At 42.4% G+C, this 14,592-nt stretch overlaps 1 protein-coding gene across 2 annotated transcripts in view; it reads right to left on the bottom strand.

Moving 5' to 3' along the window:
* The window catches only part of Top1 (topoisomerase 1), a 54,937-nt gene that overhangs the window by 38,431 nt on the left and 1,914 nt on the right, over positions 1–14,592 (bottom strand). The window contains exons 3-4 of one of the 2 annotated variants that reach the window (XM_053783862.2): positions 3,589–4,226; positions 108–362 (exon numbers count right to left, since the gene is read on the bottom strand). In XM_053783862.2, the coding sequence (XP_053639837.1) occupies positions 108–362; positions 3,589–4,226 (893 nt within the window). The remainder of the gene's footprint in view (positions 1–107; positions 363–3,588; positions 4,227–14,592) is intronic. The other variant, XM_053783863.2, reaches the window with a different exon arrangement.

Here is a 14,592-nt window from a genome sequence, read left to right as displayed (position 1 = left end):
TTTCTTGGGGTCACAATACAAGGAATGCAGCATGATCTACGAGCAATAAAGAAGACTGATAAGATACGAGAGCTTCCAGTATACCTTTACACAATTCAGGCACTTACCAATGGGATGTCATCCTCCTCCTCCCCCACATCCTCATCATCATCCATCTCTTCCTTAGTCTCTTCATTACTCACCAGGGGAATATCATCATCTTCCTCCTCTACCGGCTCTTCTTTTATGGGTTCATTTATCACCAACTTGTCCTCTTCCTCTGATTCAATGGTCTCTTCTTTGATGACCAGATCCTTATGTGGTATTGGGTCTGGTTCATTTTCAATTTCAACATTCACCTCAGTCTTCACTTCAATCTTCACCTACAATTAAGAAAATTATTTAGAACCTGTGAACTGTCCATTGTAAATCTAAGGAACACTCCAATACGGTATTTATACTACTTTATCACCCTACCAATTAATGACATTTATAATTTACCATTCTCCCTTTAAACTATATTTACACTAATTTATGTATTAACTATATTTGCTTTGAAATTATCATTTTATAAATTAACCATCTTATGAGTAGAGCTCAATGCCACAATCTGAAATCAGATATATTACTGTTGCCACTAAAACCTAGCACAGCGGAACCCCAAGTTTCGGCCGCATCAAGTTTCGACCGCTTTTTTTGGCCAAATTTTTTCCCAAATTTCAGCCGGCGTACCAGACCTGTCCGCCTCCCCGTACAAGCGTCGCGAGCCAGTCTAGCATTGTTTATCCTTGAGTGAACATTACCCTGCAAGCTCATTCTGCCTGTCATCCAGCCAGGCAGCCATCCAGCCAGTCAGGTAGCCATCCATCCAGTCAGCCATCCAGCCAGCCAAGCAACCAGCCAGGCAGCCAGTCACCCAGGTAACCAGCCAGGCAGCCAGTCACCCAGGTAACCAGCCAGCCAGCCAAGCAGCCAGCCATCCAGCCAGCCAGCCAGGCAACCAGCCAGCCAGACAACCAGTCAGACAGGCTGTCAGCCAGCCAAGCAACCAGCCAGCCAGGCATCCAGCCAGCCAGGCAACCAGCCAGCCAGGCAACCAGCCAGCCAGGCAACCAGCCAGCCAGGCAACCAGCCAGCCAGGCAACCAGCTAGCCAGGCAACCAGCCAGCCAGGCAACCAGCCAGCCAGGCAACCAGCCAGCCAGGCAACCAGCCAGCCAGGCAACCAGTCAGCCAGGCAACCAACCAGCCAGCCAGGCAACCAGCCAGCCAGGCAACCAGCCAGCCAGGCAACCAGTCAGCCAGGCAACCAGCCAGCCAGGCAACCAACCAGCCAGCCAGGCAACTAGCCAGCTGAAAAAATTGTGCATGAATTTAAGAGGTACGCAGAGACTGAAAAATTCAAAGCTCAATAAGTGTTCAATTGTGATGAAACAGGCCCATTTTGGAAGAAAATGACAAAGAGGACCTACATTACTCAGGAGGAAAAGGCCTTGCCAGACACAAGCATATGAAAGACAGGCTAACTCTTTTGTTCTGTGCTTGCATCTCAAAGATGCCAGCAAATCTCTTCAATAAAGGTAAGTAAATGTTATTTTAAATGCTTATTTAAATTTTATTTTATCTATTGTATACTAGTATATGTATTTATCTGTGTTGTGTGCATGTAAAACCCTAGTTATTCTTTAAAAAAATGTATTTTTTTGTGAATATTTTTGTGGGTCTGGAACGGATTAATTTTATTTACATTATTTCTTATGGGAAATATTGCTTCGCCTTTTGGCCATTTCGAGTTTAGGCCTAGCTCCTGGAATGAATTACGGCCGAAACTCGGAGTTCCATTGTAGTAGTTTCTCTTCCCTCACTTTTAACGTTGTCCTATCACTACATATCTAATTAAAGAAACAATGATAAGTTCATTCTTCATGCCTCACAAAGTGGTGAGGGCAAGTGTTGCAGAGGTGTGGGAGCGAGTTGCAGGGATGTGAGGGAGAGTTGTAGGGGCGCGAGAGGGAGCTGGAGGGGCGCGAGAGGGAGCTGGAGGGGCGCGAGAGGGAGCTGGAGGGGCGCGAGAGGGAGCTGGAGGGGCGCGAGAGGGAGCTGGAGGGGCGCGAGAGAAGGCTGGAGGGGCGCGAGAGGGAGCTGGAGGGGCGCGAGAGGGAGCTGGAGGGGCGCGAGAGGGAGCTGGAGGGGCGCGAGAGGGAGCTGGAGGGGCGCGAGAGGGAGCTGGAGGGACGCGAGAGGGAGCTGGAGGGGCGCGAGAGGGAGCTGGAGGGGCGCGAGAGGGAGCTGGAGGGGCGCGAGAGGGAGCTGGAGGGACGCGAGAGGGAGCTGGAGGAGCGCGAGAGGGAGCTGGAGGGGCGCGAGAGGGAGCTGGAGGGGCGCGAGAGGGAGCTGGAGGGGCGCGAGAGGGAGCTGGAGGGGCGCGAGAGGGAGCTGGAGGGGCGCGAGAGGGAGCTGGAGGGGCGCGAGAGGGAGCTGGAGGGGCGCGAGAGGGAGCAGGCGGGGCGCGAGAGGGAGCTGGAGGGACGCGACAGGGAGCTGGCGGGGCGCGAGAGGGAGCTGGAGGGGCGCGAGAGGGAGCTGGAGGGGCGCGAGAGGGAGCTGGAGGGGCGCGAGAGGGAGCTGGAGGGGCGCGAGAGGGAGCTGGAGGGGCGCGAGAGGGAGCTGGAGGGGCGCGAGAGGGAGCTGGAGGGGCGCGAGAGGGAGCTGGAGGGGCGCGAGAGGGAGCTGGAGGGGCGCGAGAGGGAGCTGGAGGGGCGCGAGAGGGAGCTGGAGGGGCGCAAAAGGGAACTGGAGGGACGCGAGAGGGAACTGGAGGGACGCGAGAGGGAACTGGAGGGACGCGAGAGGGAGCTGGAGGGACGCGAGAGGGAGCTGGAGGGACGCGAGAGGGAGCTGGAGGGACGCGAGAGGGAGGTGGAGGGACGCGAGAGGGAGCTGGAGGGACGCGAGAGGGAGCTGGAGGGACGCGAGAGGGAGCTGGAGGGACGCGAGAGGGAGCTGGAGGGACGCGAGAGGGAGCTGGAGGGACGCGAGAGGGAGGTGGAGGGACGCGAGAGGGAGCTGGAGGGACGCGAGAGGGAGCTAAATGGGGTGAGAGTTTTAGTCATGAGAGGGAGTTGCAGCAGCATGAGAGGGAGCTGCAGAGGTGTGAGAAGGAGGCGAAGGGGTGTCGAAGAGTTGTAGTTTGTAGGAGTTGAAGGGTTGCAGTTGTATGGGTGTGGAAGTTGAAGTTGTAGGGGTGATAGAGCAAGTTGTACTGATACACAGATAGACTGCCTATATTTAAAAATATCCTTTAATTTGTATGAAGGCAAACGTACAACAGATAATTAGGAAAATGACATTTCTTGTGGTTGCCAGACAGATGAATCACTAATTATGTCAAAATAAGCTTAGTGTGTTATATAAAATTTGGTAAGCATCAACATAATTGTTTAACAAAATGAAGCTTCTAGAGGTACATCTAACAAGTCAATTGCTTAGATAAAATTTCCTGGAGAACAGCTCATCTTCAGAAAACAAGCCTGGGCACAACACCTGATCTTTTGAACCCCTATCATTCTTAATCAGCTATAGTCACAAAACATTAGAAGTTTCTGCTTACTTTCTCCTTTTCTTTGTCCCGACTCTTCTCTTTATCTTTGTGCCTATCACGGTCTCTGTCCTTTTCTTTGTGTGGACTCCTATGACTAGAGGTAGAGTGACGGTCCTTGTCACGCTCTTTATCCCGCTCCTTCTTCTCACCATTGCTGCTACTACTACTGTGCTTCTTATCATCACGATGGCGATCCTTGTCTTTGTCGCGAGATTTTTCCCGTTCACTGCGTTCTTTGTCCTTATCTCTATGTTTGTCTCTGTCACGATGTTTGTCCTTTTCACTTCTTTCTTTATCTTTTTCTCTGTGTTTGTCTTTTTCACTCCTTTCCTTGTCCTTATCCCTGTGTTTTTCCTTCTCACTTCGTTCTCTGTCCTTTTCTTTGTGTTTGTCTTTATCACTTTGTACCTTGTCCTTACTGCGTTCCTTGTCACTGCTGCGTTCCTTGTCACGCTCCTTATCTTTGTGAGAGCTTTTATGACCAGATGAATGCCGATCTTTATCTCTGTCCTTATCCTTGTGGGAACTCTTGTGGCGATCTTTGTCTCTGTGGCGATCCTTCTCCCTATCTCGATCTTTGTGCTTGTGTTTATGTTCTTTGTGCTCACGATGTTCTGAAGTACCATTGGAAATGCCATTGGGAATTCCTGTAATTAAAGATTAATTATTTTAAATCAAATTCACATCTCATATACCAATCAGCTAAAGGCATCAATAAACTGGTATTATAAAGGTCAAAACTAACAAACCCAGTCTGCATGTAAATCTTCATAAATATCTATTACCATATTTTATGGTGCCAACAATGCTATTTATTCCCCAAAATAGGTCTCAAAAATTTACCAGTGTTTTGGAGGCCAAAATACCCTTTATCTTTTTTTTCCCCAAAATTAAGCCAATCAGAATGCAGTTGGGATCCTTTACTCCAGAACGTCTTGTTTGCCATAAAATACAGTAGTAATTTTGAAGTTTCTTTTTCAGAAAGCATAATATTGTACACTGTATAGTACACTGCATCAGTAGGTCAGTCCTATACCAAAATCATTTAGGGCAATATTTTGCAACTTAAAAATACATACTGCATTACTTTAACATGTCACTTCATCGAATATTTCTATCAAACGTTGCCGACAAGAAAAAAAAAAACTAAAATCTAATCCTGTTCTGTGAGGGTATGATTAAACATACTGTACTATTAGACACATAATAAATATATTTTTTGGCGCCATATATAATGCAGATTGGGTTGTGCTATTTATTGAACTACAAAACACAATTTATATGGGTTAAGGAGATATTGAAAAAATAAATACTGATCTCCAAATCCATAACTAATCAAAATAAAATTCTGCATTCGAAACTCTCTCCAGGTAAACTCCAGGTACACAGCATAACAATGGAAATATGTCAGAAACAATTTTTTTACTTTTCCTTATTGTCCTGGGCTTTGGAGAACTAATATGACATGCAATATTTGTTTTACTGTATTCATTTCCATATATGTACAGGTACAATCACTCCACACTGTATATTACAGTATAACAACTTACTACTGAATCAAGTGAAGCACTGGGATGGATAGCCTTCAACTTGAGAGAGAGAGAAAAAAAGCAGCTAATGTAAAATTTGTAAACTGGTTCCGGTCTTACCTAGACAAAAAGAAACAATGCTTGCCCACTAAAGCTTGCAAGACCCTATGTTAGGCTGATTTTTTACAATATCATGTAGATTACAATTGTTCATTAGAGTACTCTGCTTGGACCAAAAATAAAAAGCAATCCCAGGTATTAAAAATAAGATAATGGTCATCCTAGGATAAGGGTGCATGAGAATATATAGGACATGAAGTATATATATGTATTGTCCTACAAAAACAGATGGTAGATGGAGAAGATAAAAGTAAAACAGATAAAATTAAATTACGTCCATAAATTGCCATCAACCTGTGTCCAGATTACCTTTTGTCAAATTCTTTATCAAAATCAACACGATGCACAGCAATGTGCAATATCTAATGAATGCAACCAGGTCTAAATTATTATTATATTCATGGGGGAGCACTAAACCCATAGGGGTCACACACTGCCTGAGGGATTGAATAGAATTCTGACTCGATTTAAAGAACTGAAGCTCAGGTCCAATATCTTTGATCAAGAGCCCTTCACCTACATCAAGGAATCTCCATTAAACAGTACAAAGTTAAAATTAAAAGGCACCTTGTTGTTGAAGAAACAAGAAGCAATATGCAATGATGAGCCTTTCGAATATGAAACTTGCATTGACCGTAAGTGTTACCAAATAGATGATACACAATAGTAAAGTGGTTACATGTGAACCACCAGTCTAAGACATTGTCAAAACACAAAATTTATATTACTATATAATTAAAGCCATTTTACCGACATTAAAGATAACGCAGTGACCAACTGATGAGGTCAAATGATATTTTGCTTTGCTAAAATATTCATAATTATTTTTTGATCTGATATATTCATTATTCGAGTGTATAAATCTGTAGTGGAGGGACGGCGGGGTAGGGGTCAATCTAGGAAAGGTTGGAAGGAAGGGGTAAAGGAGGTTTTGTGTGCGAGGGGCTTGGACTTCCAGCAAGCGTGCATGAGAGTGTTAGATAGGAGCAAATGGAGACAAATGGTTTTTAGAACTCGACGTGCTGTTGGAGCGTAAGCAAGGTAACATTCATGAAGAAATTCAAGGAAACCAGCAAGCCAGACTTGGACATGGGAAGTACACTGCTGGCACTCTGAAGGAGGGGTGTTAATGCTGCAGTTTTATAGCTGTAGTGTAAGCATGCCTCTGGCAAGACAGTGATGGATTGAATGATGATGAGTTTTTCTTTTTCGGGCCACCCTGCCTTGGTGGGAAATGGGCGATGTGTTCATAAAAAAAATGCTATTCATTATCACATTGTCATTAACACCTCTAAGGACAGAAAATAAGACGTCTATTTACGTCTAAGGTAAATTAACATGACTCCAAAAACAAGTCACACTGACTTACCTAGATTATCCCAGGTTAAATTCTACATAATTTATTCTTCTTGTGATGCACAGTTTTTTTTTTTTCAACAAGTCGGCCGTCTCCCACCAAGGCAGGGTGACTCAAAAAAGAAAGAAAATCCCCAAAAAGAAAATACATACCTACCATCCTACTTACAACCGAGTTTGGTTCCGAGAAACCGGTCGTAAGTCGAACTTTACTACTGAATATCAACAAAACATTTTTGTAATGACTTTATTTTATTGTTTTATTTTGGTATTTCATGTTTTACTTTACTTTTTATGTTGTTAGTACTGTATTTTATACTGTAAGGTTTAGGATAAACACTGTGTACAACACAAATAGTTGTTTATTTCCCAGAAATTTGGCATAAAAAACACGGTCGTAAGTCGAGTGGTCGTAAGTCGAGCAGGTCGTAAGTCGGATGGTAGGTGTACTTTCATCATCATTCATCACTTTCACCACACTCACGCATTATCACTATTTTCACAGAGGTGCTCAGAATACAACAGTTTAGAAGCATATGTACATATAAAGATGCACAACATATCCCTCCAAACTGCCAATATCCCAAACCCCTCCTTTAAAGTGCAGGCATTGTACAGTGGTCCCTCTCTTTTCGTAGTTCTCGGCAATCATAAATTTCGCCAATCATAGGGGTATTTTCGTATAAACATGGACTCGCTTTTCATAGGTTGACTCGCGAATAGTAGTTCGTCTGGGACGCGTACGCACGGTGTGAGCCGGGGCGGCCTCCCTACCCAGCCAGTCTGGCATTGTTTACCAGTGAGTGAAGGTCCCCTCAAGTGCTCCTACGAAATATTTCATAATATTCCACTCATTTTAGTGCTTGCAATTACTAAATAAGCTACCATGGCTCCAAAGAAAGCTCCTAGTGCCAAGCCTGTGGTAAAGAAGGTGAGAAATATGTACAGTGACAAAGTCTTGGGCCATTTTCCGGGAAGTGTTAAAGAGACGCCAGAAACAGAGCTCTCTCCACAGTTACTTTGCGATACAGGACTCCAGTGACTCTCAAGGTGGTCTTAGTGGCATTAAGAAACAGAGAAGAGAAGCAACCCCAGAGAAGCAATTGGTACCTGAGGTGTTGCTGGAAGGGAATTCCCCTTCCAAACTGTAAACAATCCAATCTCTCTCCTCCTCCAGTCTCCCATACACTAAGAAGAATCTCCAATAAAGGTAAGTGTTATGCTGTTAATGTTTCATTCATCATTTCCCATTGTATTGTTTATGTACTATACGTATATTTCATGTAAAAAATTTTTTGTTTTAATACTTCTGGGTGTCAGGAACGGATTAATTGTATTTACATTATTTCTTATGGGAAAAATTGATTCGCAAATCGTAAATTTCGTTTATAGTAACGGCTCCAGGAACGGATTAATTACGAAAAATGAGGGACCACTGTACTTCCCATTTCCAAGACTCAAGTCCGACTATATGAAAATAACCGGTTTCCCTGAATCCCTTCACTAAATATTACCCTGCTCACACTCCAACAGATTGTCAGGTCCCAAGTACCATTCGTCTCCATTCACTCCTATCTAACACGCTCACGCATGTTTGCTGGAAGTCCAAGCCCCTCGCCCACAAAACCTCCTTTAACCCCTCTTTCCAACCCTTTCGAGGACGACCCCTACCCCTCCTTCCTTCCCCTATAGATTTATATGCTTTCCATGTCATTCTACTTTGATCCATTCTCTCTAAATGACCAAACCACCTCAACAACCCCTCTTCTGCCCTCTGACTAATACTTTTAACTCCACACCTTCTCCTAATTTCCACACTCCGAATTTTCTGCATAATATTTACACCACACATTGCCCTTAAACAGGACATCTCCACTGCCTCCAACCGTCTCCTCGCTGCTGCATTTACCACCCAAGCTTCACACCCATATAAGAGTGTTGGTACTACTATACTTTCATACATTCCCTTCTTTGCCTCCATAGATAACGTTTTTTGACCCACATATACCTCAATGCACTAAACCCACTATGGTCATACAGCATTGTGATGTTCATGTCCAGGCATCAGACTTAATTTTAAACATAAGGTTGCTAGTAGATGATAAAATAGTAAAACATGCATGTATTCAATTTTTTTTTATGCGAGTATATCCTACATCATCATATCATGACACCTACATACATGTAGAGTATTTTTATGTAATCATACAAAAATTAAACTACTTAAATGTACTACTGTATATGATTTCAAGACAGTATACATACTGTGTGTTCAAATGAGTTATAAAGCAAGGGGATCCAATGACACTAAATATTTATAAGCTGGCCCAAAATGCTTTACATAATTGTGGATGTTTCTATGTAGGGAATAAAAAGGTAACATTTTCCAAACTAATGTATTTGCTTGCAAAATGAAATTATAATTCTTACAGTATTTTTATTAAAATCAGCTACTATGCTATCAAGTTATTTATATAATTTGGTTGCCTGACAGATTTACTGACCTTCAGTAAAGCATTCAAGGGAATGGACCACAATAAAGAATATGATATTTATTTGGATTTCTGCAAGGCTTTCAACAAAGTATCACATAAGACTTGAGAAAAGTGGCAAGAATGGAGGAAAGGTTCTAACATAGAATAAGGCATAGCTGACCAAGAGAAAGCAGTGTTTGCATAAATGGGACAAGTCACAAGTGGCAGTCCACAAAGATCAGTTTTAGGCTCATTGTTGTGCATTATTTATATTAATGGCCTTAGCATGGGAATAACAAGTGACCCGAGTAAATTCACGGACACAAAAATAAGCAGAGTAATCGATACTGAGGAGAATACAGTGAACTTTAGAGAGATTTGGGCAAATTAATGTCACGGTCTGAAAAGTGCCAAATGCAGTTCAATGTGGACATCCTTGGGAATGAAAATAATAATCATAGTTGTAGACTAAGTGATGTAGAGCTTGGTCGTACAGAATGTGAAAAAGACCATACAGAATGTGATGACTTAGTAGTCATGGTAAACAGAAGTCTGAAGCCAAGACAACGGTGCCTAAATGTGTACAATAAGAATCACAGATCACTTAGATTTATATCAAGAATTATAAAAACAGGAGTCTTAAAAGTTATATTACAGCTCTATACCTCACTAGTAAGGCTTCACTTAAATTATGAAGTTCAAGTTTTGGTTGCCATACTACATAATGGATATAAATGCATTGGAGAACATAGAGGGTGACAAAATCAATCCACTTTATAAGGAATCTCACATGAGGATAGACTGAGCCTTGATAAGATTTGTTCGGATTTTTATCCTGGAGGGTTAGGTGCCCAGGATAACCCAATAAAGCCAGTGCGTCATCATGGGACTGTCTCATTTCCCTTGGAAATTTCTCATTTGCTCCAGAAATGAGACAGGACAACTTTCCCAATGTTTCCACCCATACTGGGGATTAAACCATGGACACTCAGTATGCAAGCCGTGTGCTATACCAACTGAGGCAAGGTATAATTAAGTTATAAAAGTTGAAGAGTGATGTAAACAAAAGCAATATAAAGAAAGTGCTGTGGATATTGAGTCAAGAAAAAAACTCGAAATAATGGATTTAAATACATTAATTTAGATTAAGAAAGACGTAGGAATGTACTGTTTTCAAAAAGTTGTCGATGAGTGGAACAATCTGCCAAGTGGGGTCATAATAGTTAAGACCTTGAGGAGCTTTAAAAATAGGTTAGACAAGTATATGAGATGGGTTAGTGTAAGCCCTGTTGTGTTGTATATTAACATAAGGATTAAAGCCAACTTCTTTAGCAGCTTTGGGTATAGGCTGGACAAATATGTGGGTAGGAATGGTTGAATGTGAGAAAGACCTGCCTAACATGGGCTAGTAGGCCTGGTGAAGTGTTTCTTCATTATGTTTCTACACTGTTAAGCTTTTACAATGATTGTATATAGTACATTATGCAAAACGTAACATATAAGCCAATAATGTCAAGCACTGACTTACTGCAATAAAACACCATTTGTATTAATTAAGTGTTCAATAAATAAAAATTTACAATCAAGAATCAAAAATTTTTGTATAGGTACACAAGTACAATTATCACACAGTAATGTGTAAAGTACCTAGGATAACTAAAAAATCAAATGTGGTGCATTTCCACTGGGATCCTTGTAATATTTTATTACTTAAAGCCTAGCTGAAGTAACAGTAGAAATCAAGTCAAGGCAGGAGATTTAAATACCTTACCACCCTTTATATACAAAAAAGTGTCACAAGTGCTATCACCAATCATTGCAACACTCTTTAACAAATCCATTGAATCCTCCACCTTCCCTACAGTACTCAAAATAGCAAGGGTCACCCCGATCCACAAAGGAGGAGACCAAACAGAGTTGAATAACTATAGGCCAATATCCAACTTACACCCTCTCTCAAAAATCTTCGAAAAATTAATTCATAAACGAATCTACTCCTACCTTATCTCCCAAAACATACTCAACCCCTGCCAATTTGGATTCAGGCCTAATAAAAATACTAATGATGCTATTATACACATGCTAGAACATATATACACTGCAATAGAGAAAAAAGAAGTCCCACTGGGGATCTTCATTGACTTACGTAAAGCTTTTGATACAGTTGACCATGACTTGCTCCACGTAAAATTATCACACTATGGTATAAGAGGGCACTCCCTCAACTACCTCAAGTCATACCTCAGCAACAGAAGCCAATATGTGTACGCAAATGGGGCAAACTCTTCTGCACAACCAATTACAGTTGGTGTCCCACAGGGAAGTGTCCTTGGCCCTCTTCTCTTTCTCCTATACATAAATGACCTACCAAATGCTTCTCAATTACTCAAACCCACACTATTTGCTGATGACACAACATACGTCTTCTCCCACCCGAGCCCAGTCACGCTAGCCAATACTGTAAATACCGAATTACAGAAAATATCTACCTGGATGAGTACTAACAAACTTACACTAAACATTGACAAAACCTACTTCATTCAGTTTGGTAACAGAGCTACAGATGTCCCTCTTAACATAATGATAAACGGATCACCTATCACAAAGCTAACAGAGGGAAAATTCTTAGGAATCCACCTTGATAATAGACTCAAATTTCATACACATATACAACAAATTTCTAAGAAAATTTCCAAGACTGTAGGCATACTATCGAAGATACGGTACTATGCTCCACAGTCAGCCCTCCTGGCCCTATATCACTCTCTTATTTACCCCTATCTCACCTATGGAATTTGTGCATGGGGCTCAACAACAAGTAACCATCTCAGACCACTAATTACCCAACAAAAGGCTGCAGTTAGAATGATAACAAATTCTCACTACAGGCAGCACACTCCACCAATATTCAATACACTCAACCTACTCACCATACAAAACATCCATACTTATTACTGCACCTATTACATACATAGAACACTCAACTCTGATATTAACCCTCCCCTCAAACATCTCCTTGCCAACCTCAACAGAACACATGACCATAACACAAGGCACAGATCACTCTTTGATATTCCTCGTGTCCATCTCACGCTATGCAAAAACTCAATGCACATAAAAGGCCCTAAAATCTGGAATTCATTACCTGTTAATATAAAAGAAACACTACCTGTTTATAAATTCAAGTCTCTTCTCAAAGATCACTTACTCACCCAAAACCAAATAAATACTGAATAACTGAACCTTATAAATTGTATATCTTAAATGTTTCTCACAATTATATCACATAAATGTTAAACCTAAAACCCAATCTAACTTTATTATTTTTTAAATTCACTACCTAACAGAATACTCCATTCTACTGAATTTACAACAATGCAAGCAACCATATGACCTGTCTTTGTAATACTCACTTGTGCTTTATAGTAATCAGTTTACATTAATGTTTTTCACTGATTTCATCATTGCTTAGTTAATCTTAAGTTAATTTTAAGCCAGCCCGTAATGCTATGCATAGTATAAGTGGCTTTGGCATGCTGCTCTTATCTGTATTTTTTTTTGTACCTCTGTAAGTGTGCTCAAATTATAAATAAATAAATAAATAAATAAATAAATTATAAAACAAATAAAACGAGGCAGCAGACAAACTAGCCTCATATACCTATTGATTTTACAAGAGGAGGTACGATGACGTCTGATTAAAATCAAGAAGTAAAGAAACAGTTGTGAAATACACTAAACCAGCTGCAGAGAACTAAAAAAAAATTGCTGAATATTGGGCGTCCGGGTAACTATGGCAACTTGCAAGACCCTGAATACCAGACACGTGGGTGGTGTCCGTATATCTGGTCCTAAGTCTCACCATATACATAATAAATTCATTTAAGTTACAAATAAAACAAAAGTGTGGAATACACAAGTCAAAATAAAAAAGGAAGTAATGTATATAAAGCCAAACGGTGCTGCAATTAAAGTGCACAGCATAAGAAATTGAAGCAGAAGTCGTGGCCAACATACAGAGTCAAGACACGTGTTAGGTTGGGGAGGGGAGGGTAGGGGAGGGGGAGCACTAGGGGAGTCTAGAGGGGGAAGGTGATGGGGATCCCTGGAGGAGTGGGAGGTAATAAGATGTTAGTGCGGAGTATAAAATTTTAGATGAAGATAAGGATGAAACAAAATTCCATTAGTAATTGCGAGAGCTGATGAAACCAAAAGGGCAACAAATAAAGAGGACAAAAAAAAATAAGAGCAGATAGCTGCAAAGAACTCTCACTTTTAGACATGATGCTCAACCTACCCTCATCCACCATATTCTTAACTTATACAATAACAAGTATGCTAGCCTAGACGGTTTAAGCTACGACTCGTCACCAAGCTGTAGATGCGAGTTGGCGTCCCAGTGACGAAATGGAGAGAGAATGAAGTATAGGGAGAACAATGTTGATAATAAGGCTGATGGGAGGTGGGGAGGGAGGACGAGGAGGGGAGGGAGAGAGGAGGGATGATGAGAGGGGAAGAGGAGGGATGAACAGAGGGGAGAGGAAGGATGGAGAGAGGGGGATAGGAAGGACGAAGAGAGGGGGATAGGAAGGACGAAGAGAGGGGGAAAGGAGAGATGAGATGAGAAGAGAGGAGGGGAGAGATGAGAGCGGGAGAGATGAGAGCGGGAGAGATGAGAGCGGGAGAGGAGAGATGAGAGCGGGAGAGGAGAGATGAGAGCGGGAGAGGAGAGATGAGAGCGGGAGAGGAGAGATGAGAGCGAGAGGGGAAGGGAGGGGATGAGGTAAGGCAGGTGGGATGGAGAGATAGGCACACATTTAAAGGTCTAGCTACAACCTGAATTAAATGCACGCGGCCATGAAGGCTGGGCGCCATGGTGTCCCTCACTACTTACAGCTTTCATATATACTTAACTTTTCTATTGGTGAGGCGAAGGTGAACAGAATGCACAACACTCTCTCATTAAGTCCATCTGAACTAGCAGAGGGACAATTCTCCTACAATACCTCATACTACTCTAAACTAGCAATGGCAGACCCCCCACCATTTCCAACTGCAATACTGCAGTGGACGGCCCCCACCTTTGCCAATATCCTAACTTACGACGAACACCTCTTCCCATAAATCCTGTAGCCGAACTAGCAAGAGGTATCTCCCTCAACATACACCGAACTCCACTACTTTAACTAGCAGAGGGTCTCCGTCCCACCATTTCGAACCCAGTGAGTGTACTAGCACTTTTACATGTGCTAGCAGAGGGATGCCCCTCTCACCATCCCCAACCCCGCCCCTTCCTCCATCCTCTATGTTTAACAGCTAGGGACGTGTTCTAGCAGATCCCCCTCCCCCACAAAACCTCAACCCTTTATCTGAACTAACGGCTACCCCCCTTACCCTCTTCCAATCCCTTACCTGAACTAACAGGGACGAACCCCTACCTCTCAACCCCCTAATTGAACAAGTGACCAACCCTCTAGCTGAACTAAGCGGGGGCCCCACCTCTCCCAACCCCCTAAATGAACTTACAGGACGAC

Source organism: Cherax quadricarinatus, chromosome 33 (assembly GCF_038502225.1).
Source record: "Cherax quadricarinatus isolate ZL_2023a chromosome 33, ASM3850222v1, whole genome shotgun sequence".
NCBI lineage: Eukaryota > Metazoa > Arthropoda > Malacostraca > Decapoda > Parastacidae > Cherax > Cherax quadricarinatus.
This window is presented reverse-complemented; position numbering and strand designations above follow the sequence as displayed.